At 49.5% G+C, this 21,436-nt stretch overlaps 2 protein-coding genes across 5 annotated transcripts; both read right to left on the minus strand.

Moving 5' to 3' along the window:
• Nucleotides 1-1,058: 1,058 nt before the first annotated feature.
• Nucleotides 1,059-2,824, minus strand: Epo (erythropoietin). The gene is made up of 5 exons (XM_026413216.1): nucleotides 2,812-2,824; nucleotides 2,114-2,256; nucleotides 1,801-1,887; nucleotides 1,385-1,564; nucleotides 1,059-1,214 (listed from the first exon to the last, which is right to left on the minus strand). The coding sequence occupies exons 1-5, from the start codon at nucleotides 2,822-2,824 to the stop codon at nucleotides 1,059-1,061; spliced, it is 579 nt and encodes a 192-aa protein (XP_026269001.1).
• A 10,443-nt stretch (nucleotides 2,825-13,267) lies between these two features.
• On the minus strand, nucleotides 13,268-21,125 carry Pop7 (POP7 ribonuclease P/MRP subunit). 4 transcript variants are annotated; one of them, XM_026413170.2, is made up of 2 exons: nucleotides 20,895-21,125; nucleotides 13,268-14,100 (listed from the first exon to the last, which is right to left on the minus strand). In XM_026413170.2, exon 2 carries the CDS (start codon nucleotides 14,088-14,090, stop codon nucleotides 13,668-13,670), a length of 423 nt encoding a protein of 140 aa, XP_026268955.1. In that variant the 5' UTR covers nucleotides 14,091-14,100; nucleotides 20,895-21,125; the 3' UTR covers nucleotides 13,268-13,667. The 4 variants fall into 4 exon arrangements, with proteins under 4 accessions (XP_026268955.1, XP_026268952.1, XP_026268953.1 ...); XM_026413167.2 differs by lacking the exon at nucleotides 20,895-21,125 and adding an exon at nucleotides 20,344-20,872; XM_026413168.2 differs by lacking the exon at nucleotides 20,895-21,125 and adding an exon at nucleotides 14,317-14,552.
• Nucleotides 21,126-21,436: the final 311 nt, after the last annotated feature.

Genomic DNA, 21,436 nt, shown 5'->3' on the forward strand with positions numbered 1-21,436 from the left:
AGCCTTACTGCGACAATCCTAAGGCCAGAATTGGGCTGCTGGGTTTACGGGAGTGGAGGCTTGTGTGCCAAGGTGGGAAGCTGATGCTTAGGGATGTGGCATGACCCAAAGGGGCCATGGAGGAAAGGTGGGAAATAGTAAGGGTCCAAGAGCCAGAGCTGGCAGCTGTCACTAGTCCCCAAAGGGGGTTCTCATCCTGGCTTGTTTCCTCCATGGCAGCCTGGGCTCACTAAAGGCTTGTCCTGGTGGGCTGGGCAGCTGCCCACTGAGGAACAGCCTTGAATGGGGCCTCCTTATTGACCAGCGTGGGCAGAGCTTGTGGCCTTAGGCCCAGTGGGGTCAAGAGGTCAGACAGGCCATGTGAGGCAGCACGTAGGATCCAACCCCCTCCACTCTGTTTTCCCATATCTGACGCCCTTCTGCCAAGATAGGAGCAGAGCCAGGGCAATAGAGGGTTCCTGGGGAAACAGAAAAGTCTAAGAGCCATGTTGGTGGTTTCAGCTCTTGCCAGTGAGATTGAAAAATACACAAAACTAGGACCCCCTTCCCCCCGCATGAGAGCCAGGAGCCAGCCCCCATTCCATTGTCATAACTCTCATCACCCCTATTGTCCAATGTCTTGCAGTCATCGGAGTCCCCATGAGACCTAGGGGATTCACAGCTGACCACCTAAATTCTCCAGTCCTTCCTGTCCCTGCTTAGTAGGTGCGAAAAGAAGTATTGGCCTTCAAAGCTTGTCTTGATGTCACAGTTCTGCAGGGCACCAAGTGAGTTTAGGTGTCTCCCCAACACAGCTCTGTCCCTGAGTTTGAAGCTGGTGTCTGAATTCTTCCTGCTCTGGGGCCTCAGCTGCTCCTGTGACATTCTTGGATCTCAGAGTTAAGCTCTGGACAGTTCCTCTGGCCCCTAAGATGTCACTGCTGGCACTGGAGTGTCCGTGGGACAGGTTGGCACTGAAGAAACAGCCCCTTGAGGGGATTGGGTGTCGTGGAGGGTAGGCATGGCACAGGCAGAGGTGGTGAGCGAGCTGGTGGATGTGCCTGAGTGGAGGCACCTGGTCACCTGTCCCCCCTCCTGCAGGCCTCCCCTGTATACAGCTTCAGCTTTCCCCGGAGGAAATTGGAGTAAATTCTGAAGAGTTTGCACAAAGTATCAACAGTGAATGTCCGGAGTGGAGCAGCGGAGGCTGCATCTGGAGGCAAGACGGCTTCCCTCTGCCAGGAGAGAACAGGAAGTTACTGTAGTGCTGGGGACCCCAGATGGAAATGGGATCAGGGACAGCATTGGTGGGGGGATGAGGAAGGCCCCCCATATTTCTTGGCAGGATCTTTTCCCCAGCTTACAGAAAGAGCAAGGAGAAGTGTCCACACCCCCTCCTACATACCTGGACTCCCATCGCTCGGAGCAGGGAGGTGAGGCTGCGCAGGCCACTGACAGCTTTGTCTATGTGCAGTCGGAGAGTATCTGATGGCTGGGAGGAGTTGGCCAGCAGGGCCTGGCTCCGCAGAATGGCTTCTGAGAGCAGGGCCAGGCCTTGCCAGACTTCTACAGCCTGCTGCCCAACCTAGAGGGAACAGAGACTTGGAGTCAGGAGGCCCAAGTGACCTCTTCCCCCTCCCTCCCAGCAGCTCCGTGCACCAAACATAGCAAACAGAAAGTAAGCAAGGTGTGTTGGATACGAATGACAAATGAATGAGTGAACATATTCCTTTCTCCATTTCTTTTCTATTGTTTTCTCTTCCACCCCATGAGGGTCTCAAAATTAGACCCCCCTCAAGAGGGAGGAAAAGACAAACTCACCTCCATTCTCCTCCAGGCATAGAAGTTAACCTTGGTGTCTGGGACAGTGATATTCTCACTTAGGCTGCAGCCATCTGCACAGCCCATCTGAAAAACACAGCCCAGGAGTCAGGACCCCCAAGGGCTCTGGTCCTGGGCCCCCAGGACACAGGCCACTCTTGCTTTGCCCCTTACCTGGCTCCCAGATATACTTTGGGGACCACCAGTTTTTAATATTCTTATGGGGGTGGGAGTGGAAGTGCCAGTGCCAGGAAGGAGACCCCTGGAGTCCTGAGAGTCAATTCTGTGGCATGTGCCAGGGAGGGGGCCTCACCGTGACATTCTCGGCCTCCTTGGCCTCCAGGATGTACCTCTCCAGGACTCTGCTGTCACAGATGAAGCGTGCAGGGGTGCCCAGGACTGGGAGACCCAGAGGAAGAAACAGCAGGGACAGCAGGAGCGGCAGGGCGGGACATTCTGGAAGAGCCAGGCTGAGCGTGAGGCCGGGAGGGGAGGGGAGGGTGGGTTTGGAGGGGCAAGTTCGGTCATCCCGCGCCCCTGCGGCCAGCTAGTCCCTGCAGAGCCCAGCCTCGCGGGCGCTCAGGCTCTGCCGGGCTTGCCTTCATTCAAACCCGCTGCGCCGGCACACCCCACCCCCCAGCGACCGGCATCCACTTCTCGGGCCAAACTTCAATCCCGGCGCGACAGAAGCTTCCCGCTCACAGAGCCTGGCTGTCGCTCCAGGACCAGGTATCCGCTGATCAACTGGCTCCCCGCCCACAGAGCAGCGCCTCTCTGCTCCCTGAACCTCCAAACCTTGTCCTGGGCTCCAGATTGAGCTTTTGCCATTCCCAGGGGCTCCCCAAGCCCTGCATGCACGTGGAGGCTGCCCCACCCCCTCCCCCTTCGCGGGTCCTTAGCAGGTCGCAGGTCCTTGAACCCAGCCACCTCCCGGCCAATAGCCCCAAAGGTAAATCCCTCCTCAAACAGGGGCCCGGGCGACAGCAGCTCCCCCTGCCCGCGAGTACTCACCGCGCACCCCCATCTCCGCGCCTGGCGGGGCCCCTCAGCGCCCAGGGGCTCGGCAGGCGCCCACGCCAGGAGCCCTCATCCCTGGAAGCTGGTGGGGCAGGGTCACCCCACGGGCTTGGAGGAGGGGGTCGTGTCCAGGGGGTGCAGGCACGTCGCGGCCGCCGAGCCCGGGGTCGAAGGAGAGCCGGCGCGGTGGTGGCCCTGGCCAGGGTCCGGGAGGACGGCACGACGCAGCGACCGGTCAGGGTTGGCCCGGGGACACTGCGGCTCCGGCCGGGGGTCGGGGTTGTTATCAGCATGTGTGCGTGCGCGGGTGGGGGTGGGGATGAGGCTGAGTGCGTGAGGGGTCGCCAGGGGTGTGGGCCACCCCCGGTCGGAGCAGGGGGCAGGACGCCTGGGTCCGGAGCTGCAGACGCACGTGCGGGCACGGATCTGCCCCCGCGACCCTGGGATCCGGCAGGGGAGCCAGCGGGGTGCGCACACGCGGGATGGACAGAATGCCTGGACCTGGGCGAGGAGGGCTGAATAGGGAAGGCTGGGCACCGGACACTGCCCCTGGGGGGCGTCCCAGTCTTGGTCCCGGAGCTGGGTTCCTGGGTTCTGGCAAAATAGTTGGATCTGAAAGACTGGAAACAACTGGGTGGCCTTCCCTCTCACAGTCCCAGGATGTGGTCTAAGGGTCGGTGTTGTCCATCTGGAGGGATGAATGGGAGTAGATGGAGCAAGGGTTGGAGATTTTTCTCCCCACACTCCTCACTTTCCAGGACCCTGAACCCTCCCCCCACAAAAAAAGTTAACTTTCAGGACACTCCTGCACTTTGACATCAGGGTTTGTGACCTGTGGTATACGTTAAACTCTGTGGCAAAATTCTTAAAAACCAGGAAGAGCTAATCCCAAGAGGTGATGGGAATGGGATTTACAGGTCAGCTTTCCTGGCTTCTGGAACCCCTGAGGCAAAGGGGCAAGTTCCCTAGAGCAGGAGTCCAAGGCTAGTTGGCCTCTGGAATCTTAGAAAGTGGCCTCATACTTGAGCCTCTGTGTCCTCCTGAACTGTCAAATGGGTGTGATGAAAGTACCATCCTCACTCTCTCGGAGGTCAGAAAGACAGCCAGTCCTACAAACACAGGCATTATATCTGTTCTCTAACTCCCTACCAGGTCTCATGATATCAGATATCTCTTATGCATGCATTCAGTACCTACTTTGTGGCTTTGGGGGCTTTGTTTTGTTTTACAGTGCTGGAACTTGAACCCAGGGCCTCATGCATGCTAGGCAAGTGCCCTTCCTCTGAGCCACATCCCCAGCCTATTTTCTGCAGTCATTTGCTACATACTTTGCAAGACAATAAGGGGTGTTGAGATGGAGTTTCTGACCTCCTGGAGTTTGCAGTGAGATAAGTTGGGTACACAGAGCAAGGTGTGCAGATCTGAGCTGGAAGAGGTTGGGAGAGGGGTGGACTCTCCTCCAGCTGGGAGATGTTAAGGCAGTCTGAAGGTGGAGGCAACTATGAGCTTAGCCTGGAAGAGTGAGGAGGGTTTCCATGGCAGATGCCAGGGGGAGGGGGAGGCTAGTATGCTGGGGGAGTGAGCAGGAGGGAGAGGTGGGACATTAGGCCAGAGTGAAGCCTGCGAGGAGTCAGGTTGTAAAGGGCCTTGAATGCCACTCTGAGGAATTTGGATTCTGTTTGAAAGAGTAGGAAACATTCATTCACTTATTGAAGAAATTTCTGTGGAGTTCATACACTCACTTGTGGCCAGGGACCTAAGTCAGAGTCGTGAATGACCAGATAAGAATGCCTGCCCTGGGGCTGGGACTGTAGCTCAGTGGTAGAGCACTTGCCTAGGATGTGTGAGGCACTGGGTTCAAATCTTAGCACTGCATATAAATAAAATAAAGGTCTATTGACAACAACAACAAAAGTATTTTTTAAAAAATGCCTGCCCTGGTGAAGCTGACTTCTAATTGGGAGACAAGGAACACAAGTGAATACAAGATAAAGGATCTCAAATGACATCAAGAATTGAGGAGAGCTGGGTGCAGTGGTACACACCTATAATCCTAGTGGCTCAGGAGGCTGGGGCAGGAGGATCACAATTTTGAGGCTAGCTTCAGCAACTTTAAGCAACTAAGTTGCTTAAAGTCTCACTCAAAATAAAATATAAAAAGGGCTGGGGAGGTGGCTCAGGAACACCCCTGGGTTCAGTCCTGATACAAAAAAAAAAAAAAAAAAAAAATGAATTAAGGAGAAAAGGCCCAGAATGCAGAAAGGCAGAAGCAGGGTTCAAGAGGTTGCCATTGTCAATAAGCCACTCAGGAAGCCACATGGTGAAGGTGACCAGATGGAGGTGAAGGAGGGAGCCGTAAAGGTGTGTGAGGGAGAACATGATCCAAGAGGGGGCATGGAAAGAGGAAAGGGGTATAGATGAGCATATGGCTGGTGGTATCGAGGGCCTGGCCCCTTCTCTCTGCTCACTTCCAGCCTGCTCTGGGCCCTCCCTGAACCTACTGTCCTGGCTTGGCACTCAGAGCCCAGCTGTGCTCCCTTCCCAGGACCCAGCTGCAGGACACGCACATGCACACACGTCCACACTCATCTGCACGTGCGCCTTGTCCTGACCACACACCCCCAATAGACTCTGCTCTCCAGGGCCCCTGACTCCTGCGTCACTGTCCTGACCTAACTATGACGAGGGGGTCGGGGACAGTTGGGGGTGGGGAGGACACAGTCTTGAGGAAAGGGTGGAGCCTTTTGAGCTGTGGGACCTGCCCCTCCTCTCACAGTGACTTGTCAAGATCCCTGGGTTCCTGCCCACCAGAAGGGAAGGGAGACGGGACAGGCCACCAGCCTTTAGGTGATGAAGCCTGCTAGACAAGGTGACCTGTCCCCTGGGACCTTTGGAGAGTTAAGATTACAGCTTGGCAGGGAGTTGGAGGAGAGGCCTGTGGTCCTCCCCACACCCAATCCCAGTGCCAAAGTAATCCTACTGAGGGCAGAGGCTGGTCTGGGGTCCAAATACAACCCAGATGTACTTGGATACACCCCAGCAGGACCCATTCATCTGTCCTCGGTGGCAGGGGACCCTGGGGAACAGGAAGAAAGTAAGAGGGTACCTGGAGCTCCCCCTCCAGTGCCCCCCATCTTGCCACCCAATGCTCCTCCATCTGCCTGCTGTATTTCTCTGGTGTGGTGCTGACCCAGCCGTGGAACTCTTAAGGGGGTCTCCTCCCTGACTTCCCCATCGACTCCCTACCTAACCCTACCCTCGTTCACTTTCCCATTGAACAGCCCCCTTTGTGTGATTCCCCTGAGCAGGAATCTGCGGTGGCTCCCCACTGCTTTGGAACTGAGGACCTCCCTGTCCTGTCACCCACCCAACTTCCCAGCACCTTCTCCCAATGCCCACTCCTACTCCCTCCATCCCCAGAGCTCACTCCAATGCTTGCCCCCTGCCCTTTCCTAACTGAGCCTTCCTCCTGGGTCACCTTCCCACACTATCTCCCCTTTTTCTTCAAATCACAAACCCAAGTTTCCCCTCCTCTTCTCCATTCCCACAGCAGAAAGTTGTCTCCTTCCTCTACTCTGCCATCATCTAGGTACAATCTCAGGTCTCTCGTTGTCAGAGCCACTGTGTCCATCTGTCAGTCTAGCACTGAAAACTCCAGGAGATATTTATTAAAAGTCTCTGCTGGGAGGGATACTCTCTCTAGACATGTGCCACAGGTGTCCTGGTACACAGAGAAGGAAGGGCAGTATATGGAAAGTCTCATATAACTTGGTTCCTGCCAAGTACCCGGCCTGTTTAGGGTCCTTACTCTGCCGTGGGGAGTATTCCATGGGTATCTCCGTGCCAGGCTCCTCAGCCAGAGAATTGGAGGAGTGAGCCATTTCTGGCCAGCTATCTTCCTGGGATCCTGGACTTGGGAAACCTCATCTCCTTTCTAAGTAGGCAGCCATGAAGCCCAGCTTGAAAGGGACAGTTATGACAAGATGGTGGCTGGGGAGGAGTCAGGCTCTGTTCCACAGACTCCTCCTGGCAGCCAATTCAAATTGAAGATCCAAGTAGAAACAAATTTACAACCCCCCTGAGCTGTCCTAAACCCCAGGCAGCACGGAGCCCCAGCTGCATGGAGTCTGGCTGGGGAGAGGGGGGCCTCTGGGCCCCCCATCCTGCCTCCTTTCCAAGCAGTGGCTTCTTGGCTCAGGAGTTCAGCCAGCCGGCCCAGAAGACCTTCTGTGCTGGGAAGTAGGGTGGCTGGGGTCCTGAGAAGGGGTGTGTGTGTGGCGGGGGGAGCTTCCTGGCCCTTGGGAACTGGAAAAGAAGCAAGAATGCTGGAGAAGGGGTTCCTGCTGGAGAATCAAGGCCGAGTCCTTTTCAAGGTTAGTTTGGAGAAACTGAGGCAAGGGATGCTTTCTTGGTCATAAAGCAGCCAACAGAATCAGACCTCTAGGTTTCTGTTCTCAGCAAGCAGTTCTGTGAAGGGGCTCAGTGGCTGAAAGGGGCTGTCTGGTGAACATCAGAGCTGAATTGGTGACCTGAACTCTGCTACTGACTTGCCAGGCACCTATCTTGGCCAGGTGACCTTTTCTCGGAATGGAGATTCTGTAGAATAGAGATGGCAAAAATGATGGGCATTGCTTCCCAGGGCTGTGACGGACTAGAGGACATCTGGCATATGAATCAAGAACACAGCTATTATTACTCTTGTAGTCCTCGGTCTTCCTCTGGCATTGTCTACCGTTCCCTCCTGGGAGTTGGCGACAGATTCGTGGCACCTTGCCTTTGGTACAGTAGCTGCCCTGACCATGCATCTTGCTGGAAAAAGGTCATCAAATAGAGGGCCCTTGACCACACTTCAGCAACTAGCACCTGGACACAGTTTTCACTCCCTGCAAAAGCTGTGAGTGGATAAGGGGCAGATCAAGACAGTTCAAAACTTGGTTTATTCAAAGCCTGGGGCCCACCAGGTATTTCTTGGGGAGATCCAGAGAAGCCCCAGTGACCTTGGTCTGAGTGAGACCTTTGGGCATACCCTAAACAAGCCCTGAAACATTACAGGATCACCTTCCCTGGTTATTTATGTCTTAAATCCCCCAAATACTTGAGTCCTTTCAGGCTCCCACAGCACCATAGACCTCCACATCTTGTCAGATTTCTGCAGAAAGTACCAGACCACATCTTAGGATTCCAGTTCTTAAGTACTGTGAAATATTCTCAAGCCCCTTCCTATATTACTAATCCTGTATCAGAAGATGAGGCTGGTAAATAGTCCAAAGTAGCTTTTCTGTCTAAACAAAAACAAAATTAGAAAGTCTTAATTTCAAAAAAAGCACCACTGAGCCAGATGTTATTATCACAACCATAATCCCAGGTACTCAGGAGGCTGAAGCAGGAGGATCACAAGTTCAAGGCTGGCCTGGGCAACTTAATAGGACCCTGTCTTAAAATAAAAAATTAAATGCTCTGGGGGTGTAGCTCAGTGGTAGAGTACTTGCCTAGCATGTAAGAGGTCTTCAGTTCCACCCCAGAACTGCACAGACAAAACCAAAAACGTGTCTTGCAATTTAAATGGAAGGATTTTTTCCTGCCATGTAGACCTTTCCAGAGGTATGGTTATAATGACAAGTTTCATTTTGTTAACACAGAACTTAGTGACTTCATGAGGATTTTGCATGAATTCCACTGAGCTCTTGTTCCTATATAGGAATGTAGTCCACACTCTACTTCAAGGAAGCTTATAGCAACCTTAGACATACGCTTCAACACCCAAACTTAGCAAATATATTCCCAAATTGTTCATGGTTCATTAAGAACTAATGAACTATCAGAACTTGATGTTTGATCCCACAAGTATTCCCCTAATCTGATGTAAATAGCTCTTTGGCTTGTGTCTTAGTTCATAGCCAGCAAATAATTTTAGTCCTTTCAGGAAAGTGTATTTTTCTTGCAACAAACAAGACTCACTGACTCTGAGTTGGAAGAGATCTAAGAGGTCCTGGGAAGGTGAAGGTTCACCCTCTGCTTGTGTATTTCCAGTGACAAGACATCTGATATCTCAGAGAATTAGAGGCTTGTTTCAGTGAAGCAGCAGGTATCCCCTGTGTACCCATCCATGCATCCATCTACCATTCATTCACCAGAAAAGCATTTCTTGAGGTTATCCCTCAGTTTTGTAATTAATTCCCTGATCACCTTACCTAGAGAACAAGGGACCAGTCACGAACAGGCTTTGTACAAAAATCAACAATTTCTTTTTTTTTTAATATTTATTTTTTAGTTTTAGGTGGACACAATATCTTTATTTTATTTTTACGTGGTGCTGAGAATTGAACCCAGTGCCCCATGCATGCTAGGCGAGTGCGCCCCCACTTGAGCCACATCCTCAGCCCCAACATTTTCTTATTATAAAAACAATATGTAATTTTTGAACAACAAGAAAACACAGTTAAACCGAAACCCAAACTACAAAGTACCCATAATGCCATTAGAGAGATGGAGTTGTAAGTGGCCATTTTCATTCTTTTTTCTTGGGTCTTGCCCCAAATCTCTGTGTAACTGGACACCCTTTGCCCTGAGGAACTACGTTTGAACATACTTGTCCGACTCCTCCAGAGATTCAAGGGTTTGTGAACATGACATTGTTCTCCGACTTCTGACCAAGCACTAGGAACACACTTGGGACAAAGTGCTGGGCCTTCTTAGGAAAGTCATCAGCCAGTCTAAACCAGTTCCTGTGTCCTAAGGGCCTGGCCTCTCCCTTTCTATGCCTGGCACCATCAAAAGCCTGACAAAACTAATAGCCCAGACATCACTTCCCTTCCCTTCTCCCCAGTCTAAGATGCCTAAAATCATTTTTTAGCCAGATGGCTTCAATCCACTCCATAGTAGCCCTGTTGACTGAGCCCTTACTATTACTAGGACAGTTCCAAGCAATTTGCAAATTACTTGTCTTTTTAAATCTGTCTTGCTTCCCACTGGACTTTACAGGACCAACATTTAATACCTCTTCTGGAAGGCATGGAGCCCAGCACAGATCCCCACAAATAGCAGGTGCTCAAAGATGCTATGGATGATATGCGAATGTCTACACCTCCTCCAAGATAAGCATTTGGATTTGAATCTGACCTCCTGGAATCTGTTTCTGAATTGGGAGTTCATTTCCCATTCATTGTGGGGTCTGCACCGGTTGAGTAAAAAGGATTGACACACTTGTGTCCTCTCACCTCCTCTGTGGGACTAAGCTAAGGTGGAGGTCAGAGAGCCAGTAGAGGGAACAGAGTTTGGGGCTGGCCTCTCTGCAGAGGTCCCTAAAGACACAAGGATTCTTTGCTCCACCCACTCTGCATGGACCCAACAGATGCATGAGCCTGGTTCACACCCACTACCTGCTCCCACTTTCTAAAGCCAACAGTCCCTCTTGCTTCAGTAGCAACATCTATGGGCTGGTTCCCCAGAGGCCACTGAGGAAAGCCCCACTGGCAAGCAGTAGGGAAACATGGAAGAGAAACAACAAATCGGCCAGGAGTGGGAGCTGCCAAAACAAACCAAGTGCAAAACGGCTGCCTGCCACCACCTCAGCTGGGCCCAGGCCAGGAGCGCAGACAAGAACACATACGTGCAGGGAGACACACAGGCCATTCAGTTCCTTGCAGGCTTCCTACTATGCTACTGGAACTACTGGGGGCTCCAGAGTAAGGGAGCCTTGCAGTCAAGGGTGATGGAGGGAGGAGGATGACAGAAATGTCAGCAGCCTCATCTCCCCAGTGCCTCCTGCTTCTTAGGCACCTTTTGTCCCTCTAGTTCCAGAACATGCCCTGCCTATTCATGAGTCCCCCTTGATTTCTCTGCCAGATTGCCCCTTCCCTCTTTACTGCCTGTCAAACTCCTATTTATCCTTCAATACCAGGTCAAAGGTGAAGCCACTTTGGACCCCACCAGGAAGTCAGCCCTTAGCATGTCTTCACTTTTATTACCATAGCAACTATTACTTCTTACACATCTTACTCATTCACAAATGTATGTGTGTCCACTTCCCCATTAAGTGCTGAAGTCCTTACAGGTATGGGCCATGCCATATACACAAGCCAGGGGAAGAGATTTCAATTAGGAGCCTGTAAAGCTTTCAGGTTCAAACCAAATTACCTTCATAGTAACTATGATAAAATTCAGTTACTAACCTTCCAAGGCTTTCAAACTCTTAAGACTTCAAACAATAGTCAATACCAAAATTTATATCCTAACTAGTACACATGTGTATACAATCATCTTTTGGTGTCTGAGTGGGATTGGTACCAGGACCCCACTGAGAATACCAAAATCCAAGGATATTTAAGCCTCTTATATAAAATGGCACAGGATTTGCATAGAATTTGTCCACATCCTCTTGTATATTTTATTTTGGTACTGGGGATTGAACCCAGGGGCACTTTACCACTGAGCTACATTTCCAGCCCTTTTTGAGACAAGGTCTCCCTAAGTTGCTGAGGCTGACCTTGAGCTTGCAATCCTTCTGCATCAGTCTCTCAAATTGCTAAATTACAGGTATGTGCTACTGTGCCCTCATATACATTTTAAATTACCTTTAGAGGACTTATAATTCCCAAGACAATGTAAATGTGTGTAAAAAGTTGATATATTATTCAGGAAATGATGACAAGAATAGACAGTCTATATATTTAATACACACTATTTTAATATTTTCAATTGAATCCAAAGATGCAGAGCTTGTGGATAAAGAAGGCTAACTACATGTACATATCTGATTGAAAAAGCTTCAGTAAAATAATACCAGCAGGCACAGTGGCACACATCTATAAACTCAGCTACTCTGGTGACTAAGGCAGGAGGATTACAAGTTTGAAGATAGCCTTGGAAATTTAGCAAGAACATGTCTCGAAATAATTTTTTTTTTAATTTTAAAAAAATAAATGGGAGGGGCTGGGGATGTGGCTCAAGCGGTAGCGTGCTCGCCTGGCATGCGTGCGGCCCGGGTTCGATCCCCAGCACCATATACCAACAAAGATGTTGTGTCCGCCGAGAACTAAAAAATAAATATTAAAAAATTTCTCTCTCTCTCTCCTCTCTCACTCTCTCTTTAAAAAAAATAAAAAATAAAAAAAAAATAAATGGGAGCTGGGTGCCGTGGCACACGCCTGTAATTCCAGCAGCTTGGGAGGCTGAGGCAAGAGCATCTCGAGTTGAGTTCAAAGCCAGCCTCAGCAAAAGTGAGGCACCAAGCAACTCAGTGACACCTTGTCTCTAAATAAAATACAAAATAGAGCTAGGGATGTGGCTCAGTGGTCGAATACCCCCAAGTTCAATCCCCAGAGCCAAAAATAAATAAATTAAAAATAAATGGGAGTGCACACCTGTAATCCCAGCAACTCAGGAGGCTAAGACAGGAGGATTGCAAGTTCAAGGTCAGCCTCAACAATTTAGTGAGACCCTATCTCAAAATAAAAAGGTCTAGGGATGTGGCTCAGTGGCTAAGCACCCCTGGGGTCCATTCCTGGGATGTAGCTCAGTAGTAGAGTGTCCGTGGACTCAATCCCTAGTACCCACCCACCCCCAAAACTAAATTGTATTTTTTTAGCTTAGCTGCCTTTTAAAAACAAGGCTGTGACCCAGTGTATTGATCTCAAGGTCCACAAACCTGTCACCATCACCTTGATAAACACTGCTTGAGATGACTCAGGTTTGATAAACCTGAAAGATCAGGTCATCCCATAAATACCCAAATGAGAAAGCATGTATTACCTGTGTGCCCAGTAATTATTCAGGGGAGACTTATCTTTCTCACCAAACAGCCTAGCCAGAAAGGCTTCAAGGGCTCTGGACTCCAGTTGCCCAGAAGCTACCTGGGCCCTGCAGAACCAGGAATTAAATCAGTCAAAACTGTCCATTCCTTCCACAGAGACTGACATTAGGAGATTCCATCTGCTTCCATCATCCTTAAATCACCTTTCCTTTTTTTTTTCTTTTTTTTATTTTTTTTAATTGGTTGTTCACAACATTACAAAGCTATTGACATATCATATTTCATACATTAGATTGAAGTGGGTTATGAACTCCCAATTTTACCCCAAATGCAGATTGCAGAATCACGTCGGTTACACTTAAATCACCTTTCCTGTGCCTGGGAACCATTACCAGGGAGGAGTCTGGCAAATCTATAGGCATACAACAAGCCCAGCTGCATAGGCAGGCACGTGGCCTTTATCCATCCAGTCTTCCTCTGAGGGCATGAAAAATGTTAAGGCGGACATCGAGATTATTGGGCTTCTGTACCCAATAAACAGTTTGTTTAGGTTACAATGTCATAATCTGTGTTCTGTAGGAAATATCTGGATTCCCCTCCTGTACCTAAAAAACTTGTAAAGTTTACTACTCTCCCTATTCAGGGACACACAGAATTGCACAGGGAAGAAGCAGTAGCAGTGAGTGGCAGGACACCAACACAACTTGTAGTTTTTATTGTACAGGACAAGAAAGATCCACTGTTGGGGCCCAACAAGAGACAATACACCTCCCTGCCCTCAATTCAGAGTCCTTGAGCTGAGGGAACAGGCCTTTCTTTTGGCACCAGGGACTGAAACCAGGGGTGCTTAACCACTGAGCCACATCTCAGCCCTTTTTCTTTTGAGACGGGGCCTAAGTAGGTGAGGCTGGCTTTGAACTTTGACTCCTCCTGCCTCAGCCTCAGTCTCTGGGATGAGTGTTCTACCACCCCGGCTTAACAGGTCTGTTCTCAAGTTCTGGCAGTCATCAGTGAAAGAGCCAAGTCAAGACAGCCACATCCGGGCCTACCTGAGGTGGTGGGGGAAGGGGGGTAATAAGGGGGGGCAGCTTCATTTCGATTACTTGGGCGTGACCCTGAAGACTCGGATGTGGATGGCCGAGTTGTTGCGGATTCGGGTCAGTGGCTCTCTGGTGTCAGTTTCTGGTTCCAGTTCATCCACAAGCTCCACAGTGGAGGTATTGGCAGCCACCTGCAAGGACCCGAAGCTGCCTGCCTGCAGCTGCAGGGCAATGTTGATGGCACGGTTGATGGCCAGTCCCAAGCCGTGAATGTAGATCTCAGTGCATGCATTCTGACCCCGTGTCCCTCCGTCCAGAAGCTTCTGGCAGCGGGCCAGCTGGGCCTTAAAGTCAGTCTTCATGTTGACATAAATGTCATTGGGCCTCCGGGGCAGGCGGTGGGGAAGCCTTTTCCGAAGGGTGTACTCCACCGGGTCCAGCTCAGCGTCGACTGCCCCGCGGGGCTCTCGGTTTTCAGCCATGCTGTGCACCCTGGCATGGGAAAGGGACAAGATGGGAGAGTCACAAGTTACTCTGGGTATTTTCCCATCCCGCTTCCCGTACAAAGAGTGTACCCGGGAGGGGGCACGGTTGACGCCCCTCTTCCCTTCCAGCCTCTCTACCCATCTCCGGTTCTTATTCGTTCGTCGAGTCTTCCCCAACCTCACGCACCTCCACCGCCCCCTCCGCCAGCTCTACCGCGCCTACCCTCTGCGCTCCACAGTGCCTTCCGGGCGCGCGGCCCGCTCCGCCAGCCCACTCAAGGGTATGCGGAGCAACCCAAATAGAGGCTGCGATCCGCGACCTTCAGTCGCGGAAAGGATAGGAAGGCGGTGCGCAACACGCACGCCAGACCCCAGCCCAAAATAGGGTAGTAAACTGCGCCCCTGCGCCCAGCCGTCCGCGAATTGCCTTCCCGGCCTCCGTTCTCCCCGCCCCTTTCCTGAGCGCTCGCGCGAGTGCGCGAGGAGTTTGAGCACCGCGAGGCTTCCGGGCGTGACGGGATCTACACGTGTACGCCGGGGGCGGGGCGGGCGGCAGAGGGAGGAGCCAGGAGGTGCGGGGCGGGGCTCCTTCGGTCAATCCCGGGTTCCCTGCGGCGGAAGGGGTCTAGAAGTCGGGGGAGAGCAGCAGTTAGCTATCCCAGGGGCCTGAGCTGGGGATTCTGAGACAGCGGGCGAGTTCAGAAGAACGTGATCGCGAAGGTCAGCAGAGGTGTGGGTAGATGTAGACAGCTGACCTCTCACCCAAGGTCCCTGTAGCCCAAGGATCGAAGGGGGATTTAGTAAAGGCCGGGTCCCCACCTTGCTCGAGGAAAGAGCCCGGGAACACCCCTGTAGCTCACGGAACCGATCTTTCTCTCCTGACTGCGGGGCCACACGCTCTGCGCCCAGCCTTAAGAACTGCTCACCCACACCTCTGCTAGCTCCCCCAGCTTTTCGGCCTCTAGCCGAAACCCAGAGCAGAGACGTACCGCCCCCTGGCGGGGAGGACTGGGGTTCGCAGCTCCCCAAGGCCTGTGAGGACCGGCCTTTGTTCAAGATTGGTTTAGCTTCTGGACAGTTCCCTTGGAAAGGACTTAGACCTGCACTGGGGACCTTGAACAATTGGGCTTTGGCTTCCCCATCACTCAAATGCTAATTGAGTTGTTAAACCCATTGTCTTCTTGTAAATTGTTAAGTCTGCAGTGAGTTGGCTTGTTTGTGCTCTCCAGACTATTCTCTAGTTGCCATGGGCGGGGTCTGACTTACTGGACCAAAGGTTGGAAAGAGAACTTAGCCCCACATCATCTAGATCCTGCAGTTTTCTTCTTTAGCTTCAGATTCTTTGATTAACCACAAGTGTGGGGTCTTTATGTTAAAATGGAAGATAAGACAGTAGAGATACCAAGTCCTTCCAAATTGATCTATAGTTTTATGATAATCTCAAGAATTTTTGTAGATATAGAGAAGTTTTTTTTTTTTAAGAGAGAGTGAGAGAGGGGAGAGAGAGAGAGAGAGAGAATTTTTAATATTTATTTTTTAGTTCTCGGCGGACACAACATGTTTGTTGGTATGTGTGCTGAGGATCGAACCCGGGTCGCACGCATACCGGGTCGCACGCATACCAGGCGAGCGTGCTACCGCTTGAGCCACATCCCCAGCCCCAATATAGAGAAGTTTATTTTAAAACTAATATGGAGGGCTGGGGATGTGGCTCAAGCGGTATCGCGCTGGCCTGGCATGCGTGCGGCCCGGGTTCGATCCTCAGCACCACATACCAACAAAGATGTTGTGTCCGCCGAGAACTAAAAAATAAATATTAAAAATTCTCTCTCTCCTCTCTCACTCTCTTAAAAAAAAATAAAAATAAAACTAATATGGAAAAGCAAATGAAGTAGATTAGCCAAAACAATTTTGAAAACGTTGTTGGAATCATGCCATAGAATTTTGACTATTTAAGTGTAAAATAATGAAGAAAGTGTGGTACTGGCAGAGGGATAGACACAAAAATCAATATAGTGAAATACAGAATCCAGAAATAATACAGCCAATTCATTTTCAACAATGATGCAAAGGCATTTCAGTGGAGAAAGGTTGGTCCTCAACAAGTGGTGTTGAAACAACTGGAGAAATAGGCAAAGAAATGAACCTCAGTAATACAAAATCAATGGTAGATCTAAATGTAAACCATGAAACTATAAAACCTTTAGATGAAGACAGGGGAAGAGTCTTCATGAAATAGGATCAGGTGAAGAGTTGTTAGACATGATTCCAAAAGCACAATCTATAAAAGAAAAATTGATAACTGAACTTTTGTCAAAATGTCAAACTTTTTGCTCTGAAAATAAACCACAGACTAGGAGAATATACTTGTGAGTCACATGTCCAAAAATCCAGGATATGTAAAGAACTCTGAACTCAAGACTTAGAAAATAGAGCTGGGTGGCAGTGTGCTTGCCTGCACATGTGAGGCGCTGGGTTTGATCCCCAGCACCACATAAAAATAAATAAATAAAGGTTTTGTGTACATCTACATTTAAAAATATTTTTTTAAAAAAGAGAAAATAGGGGCTGGGGATGTGGCTCAAGTGGTAGCGCGCTTGCCTGGCATGTGTGCGGCCTGGGTTCGATCCTCAGCACCACATACAAACAAAGATATTGTGTCCGCCAAGAACTAAAAAATAAATATTAAAAAATTCTCTCTCTTTAAAAAAAAAGAGAAAATAACCAGGCACAGTGGTGCACACCTGTAATCCCAGAAGCTTAGGAGGCAAGTCAGGAAGATCATGAGTTCAAAGCCAACCTTAGCAAAATCAAGGTGCTAAGCAACTCAGTGAGATCCTGTCTCTAAATAAAATACAAAATAGGGCTGGGCATATGGTTCACTGGTCGAGTGCCCCTGAGTTCAATTCTCGGCACCTCCAAAAAATGTTAGAAAATAAACAACTCAATTACAAAATAGGCAAAAGTCTTGGACCCTTCAGCAGAAAAAAAAAAAAAAAAAGGATATAAGGACATCAGAAGATGTTCAACATCATTAGCCATGAAGGAAATGCACATTAAAACCATGAGGAGGGCTGGGTTGTAGCTCAGTGGTAGAGCACTTGCCTAGCCTGTGTGAGGCACTGGGTTGGATCCTCAGCACCACATAAAAATAAATAAAGGTATTGTGTCTATCTACAACTAAAAAAATGTTTAAGAAAACGTGATGCGGGCTGGGGGTTGTGGCTCAGTGGTAGAGAGCTTGCCTAGCACATGTGAAGCACTGGGTTCAATTCTCAGTACCACATTAAAAAAAAATAAATAGAATGAAAACTTATTTTAAAACATGATGAAATGCCACTTACATATTAGAATGGCTAAAATACAAAATCCTGACAATACTAAGTGTGGATGAGAATGCAGAGAAATTGGATCTCTCATACACTGCTTGTGGAAATGTAAAATGGTAGAGTCATTCTAGAAATAGTTTGGCAGTTTCTTCTAAAAATAAACATCACATGACCAAGCAAGAGCACTTGGGGGCATTAAAAAACCTATACACTATTGTGCATAGAAGTTCCATTTATAATAAATTTCCCAAGTTGGAAACAATCCAGATGTCTTTCAACTGATGAATGGTAAAATAAGCTACAGTACATCCATACCACAGAATACAACAAAGCAAAAAGGATTGGATCAAAGCAACCTGTCAAGCCATTAAAATACTGTGTATATTACATAATACTCTGGTAAGCAGCTCCTATTTTGGTGTGAAAGATAAGATGAGCAAGATGATGTGAATTGTGTTAAGGGAGAGGGGGTAAGTATAGGATTTGGTGAACCCCTGGGAAGGAAGAGCCAATATGATCTTGAGGGTGCCAAGGTTTTCCAGAGGAAGAACAAGTAAGCTGAGACAGGGATGTCTAGCAGTGGGGCCCATATTCTGTTAGAATGGACAAGTTTTGCAGGACTAAACCCTGGGAGGTTGGGGAGAAGTGGAAGAACCAGCAAAGGCCTGAGAAGTAACAACTGGTGAGGCAGGAGGGAAACCAAGGGAGTGTAGTGTCCCAGAGAGCAGCTGAAGAAAGCCTTTCTGGAAAAGGGGGTGACCAGCTGGGTCATAGGCTGCTGACAGGTCATATAAGATAATGGAATTTAGCAATGTAGAAGTTAACTGGTGACTTGACTGAAGTTATATTTGGTCGATCAAAGAACTTAGCTCCTGGCAGAAAGTTATTATGAATGCAATAAATTAATTTTAAGGCTCATTAAAGTGATAACTGATAATAAGCAGTGTATGAGCTATCCTACATGACTAAGTTCATGTATCTTTTCTTGGTATTTAAAATCCATTTTGAGACCTCTTTTATCTCAACTAACCATCATAACCAAATCTGTTAGTTCAGTTCGTATGCTTGCACATTTAAAGACCAAGACATTTTACAGCACAGCACCTGAGTAAACAAAAATATTTTAGGCCCAAGTGATTTCTTTGAAAAATTTTCTATAATTTTGTATGGAAGACTCATGGTTTTGATTTGTTTCCTTTTTCAGAATGGAAGATTATCCCCTTCAATTTCCTCAGCGTTATCAGAATCAGTGGTCCCATTTTAGAGTTGAGGAGATTACTGGTCACAATGTTAATGTCACACACTGGTACCCAGGAAACCCAGGACCATTCCTCCAGTCTTCCATCTTAGGAGTCAGGGTGCTCTCCCGGACATGCTGTTTCTACAGTGGTCCTAATCTCCAATCAAAAACAGGATTGGGTTAGGGTTGTGGTTCAGTAGTAGAGTGATTGCCTAGCATGTGAAATGCACTGGGTTTGATCCTTAGCACTGCATGTAAATAAATAAATGTATAAAATAAAGATTCATCAACAACTAATAAAAATATTATTTTAAAAAATAAGCCTGGGCTGGGCACAATGGAACATTGTATACCCCAGTTACTCAGGAGGGTGAGGCAGGAGAATCACAAGAGTAAGGCCAGCCTGGGCAACTTAGCAAGATCCTACCTCAAAATAAGAAATAGCTGAGTGTGGTGCCACATGCCTGTAATCCCAACAACTCAGGAGGCTGAGGCAGGAGGATCACAAGTTCAAGACCAGCCTCAGCCATTTAGCAATGCCCTAAGCAACTTAGTGAAACCTTGTTAAAAAATAAAAAAAAAAAAACTGGGGCTGGGGTTGTGGCTCAGTGGTAGAGTGCTTGCCTAGCATATGTGAGGCACTGGGTTCGATTCTCAGCACCATATATAAACAAATAAATGAATAAAGGTCCATCAATAACTAATAAAAATTAAAAAAAAAACTGGGGATGTCGCTCAGTGGTAAAGCACTCCTAGGTCCAATTCCCAGTACCAAAAAAAGAAAAAAGAGCTGAGAATGTAGCTCAGTGGTAGAGCACCCCTGGATTCAATTCCCAGTACTAGAAAAGAGAAGAAAAAAAAAAAAAAAGGAAAGAAAGAAAAAACCCAAAGTGATGGGCTGGGGGTAGAGCTCAGTGGTGGAGCACTTACTTGCCTAGCACCTGAACTTCATCAGGGCAAAAAGAAAAAAAAAAAAAAAAGACCCTAACAGTGGCAACCCAGGCTTTCAACTAGTACCTCAGTGGTTTTACTAGTTTCAACTTCACTTCTTCTCTTCTGGGTCCTCTTCCATGAGCTTGGACCACCCACTATTCCCAAGCCTACACCCACTTTTCCTAAACCCACCCAACACACCTGCCCTTCCCTTCAGCTCAGCACAAGCCACACTCTGGCTCCACCACACAGAGGTTCCCCTTTTTTCCCTATCTTTTCTCTACCTTTACTAACTCACAATCTCACATTTGCTTATGAATTATTAAAACATGCTAACTTCATATGATCTAGAGGTTAGGCTCCTGGTTACCTCAACCACCCAATCTAGAAAAATTAAAGGAAACAACAAAAACTTTTTAAAAACAGCTGTCATGAGCTTACAAACTTTATCCTGGGAGAAGATTCAAGCTTGGATTTTTTTTTTTTTTTTTTTTAAGCCATGCTAGGGCCGGGAAGCCAGGGCCTCATGCGTTCTAAGCAAGCCCTCTACCACTAAGCTGTACCCGCAGTTCACATTTTCAAACAGTGTTAATAGTCTTGAATACTGCGTTTCTGGAACCCTGTGCAACCAGGAGCACCTATGAGCTGGTATTTGTGGTGGTCCTGACCTCTGCCTATATTACATGCAAAGAATAGTTCACTAAACTTGCTCAGAGCCAGTTAGTATTGGATGGAACAGCGTACAGACCTTTTTCCCTTAACCACTGCCATTTTCCAGGAAGGAACTTAACACCTGAAGCAGGAACTCTGGCTGCCATGAACGTCAAGGGGCTGTAAAAATACAGACTCGGGAACTACAAGTGCAGATACATCTTGACAGTCCCGCGTGCAGAACAAAGGGTCTTCTAGGTCGCCCCTTGAGATCTGCATTCTCCCGTGGCAAATTCCAGCTGGCCAAGCGACCTTTCCCCCCCGCTTTGCGCCTTGAGAGGGATCACATTGTGTTGGACAGGGGCTGGTTTAGAAAGCCGGGAAGGGGCGTATGCACACACAACTTCTGCGTTCTTAAAAAGTTGAGCGCGCCTCGGGAAAGTCATTACTGAAAAACCCCGTTTTTAAACAAAGCGGGCCTCGGTCTACATCTCGCATTTGCATAGTGGGCTCGCCGCCTCTCGAAGCCTTTCACATTCACTTATTTTAATTATCAACAGGACTCCGTGAAGGAGTGGCACGAGGCCCCGGGTGGGGCGCAGAACAGCCTTACACCCTCCGGAAGGAGAAACTGAGGCTCCTCCGCACCTCACTCTCGCCCGAGCCCGACGGACACCGCAGGTCCGGTCGCCTCGCGCCGCTTCCAAACCCTCAGCTCCGAGCTCCTTTCCTACAGCCCGCGACGTTCGAGGAACGGTTCTGATTGTGTTTTTGTCTCCTGCAACCCAGGCGGGCTTCCCGCAGGAGGTCGGACAGACGGGAGAGGTCGGCGTCTTCGCGAGCCGCTGCCCCGGTCCCGGGGGGCCCGCGGGCGGCCCGCGACGCACCCGAGGGACCCCCCCCCCATCGCTCGCCGCGGGCTCGCGTCACGTGACGAGCGGGACTCCCGGGTCACGTGCCGGGGGGGCCGGGGGCGGCGGGCGTCCGGGCCGTGCCCCGCTGGGCTCGCCGCGCGAGGCCGGGCAGCAGGTCCGAGCGGGCCGGGGCCGCGGAGGGCGAGGGCGGCGGCGGCGGCCGCGGCGGCGCTGGAGGGGGCGGCCCCGCGGCCCCGCGTCCGCGTCACGTGGTGCGAGGCGGGCAGCCATCTTGCTACAAACACAAACAGAGAGGAGCGGCCGCCGCGGGAGCGC

Source organism: Urocitellus parryii, chromosome 9 (assembly GCF_045843805.1).
Source record: "Urocitellus parryii isolate mUroPar1 chromosome 9, mUroPar1.hap1, whole genome shotgun sequence".
Lineage (NCBI taxonomy): Eukaryota > Metazoa > Chordata > Mammalia > Rodentia > Sciuridae > Urocitellus > Urocitellus parryii.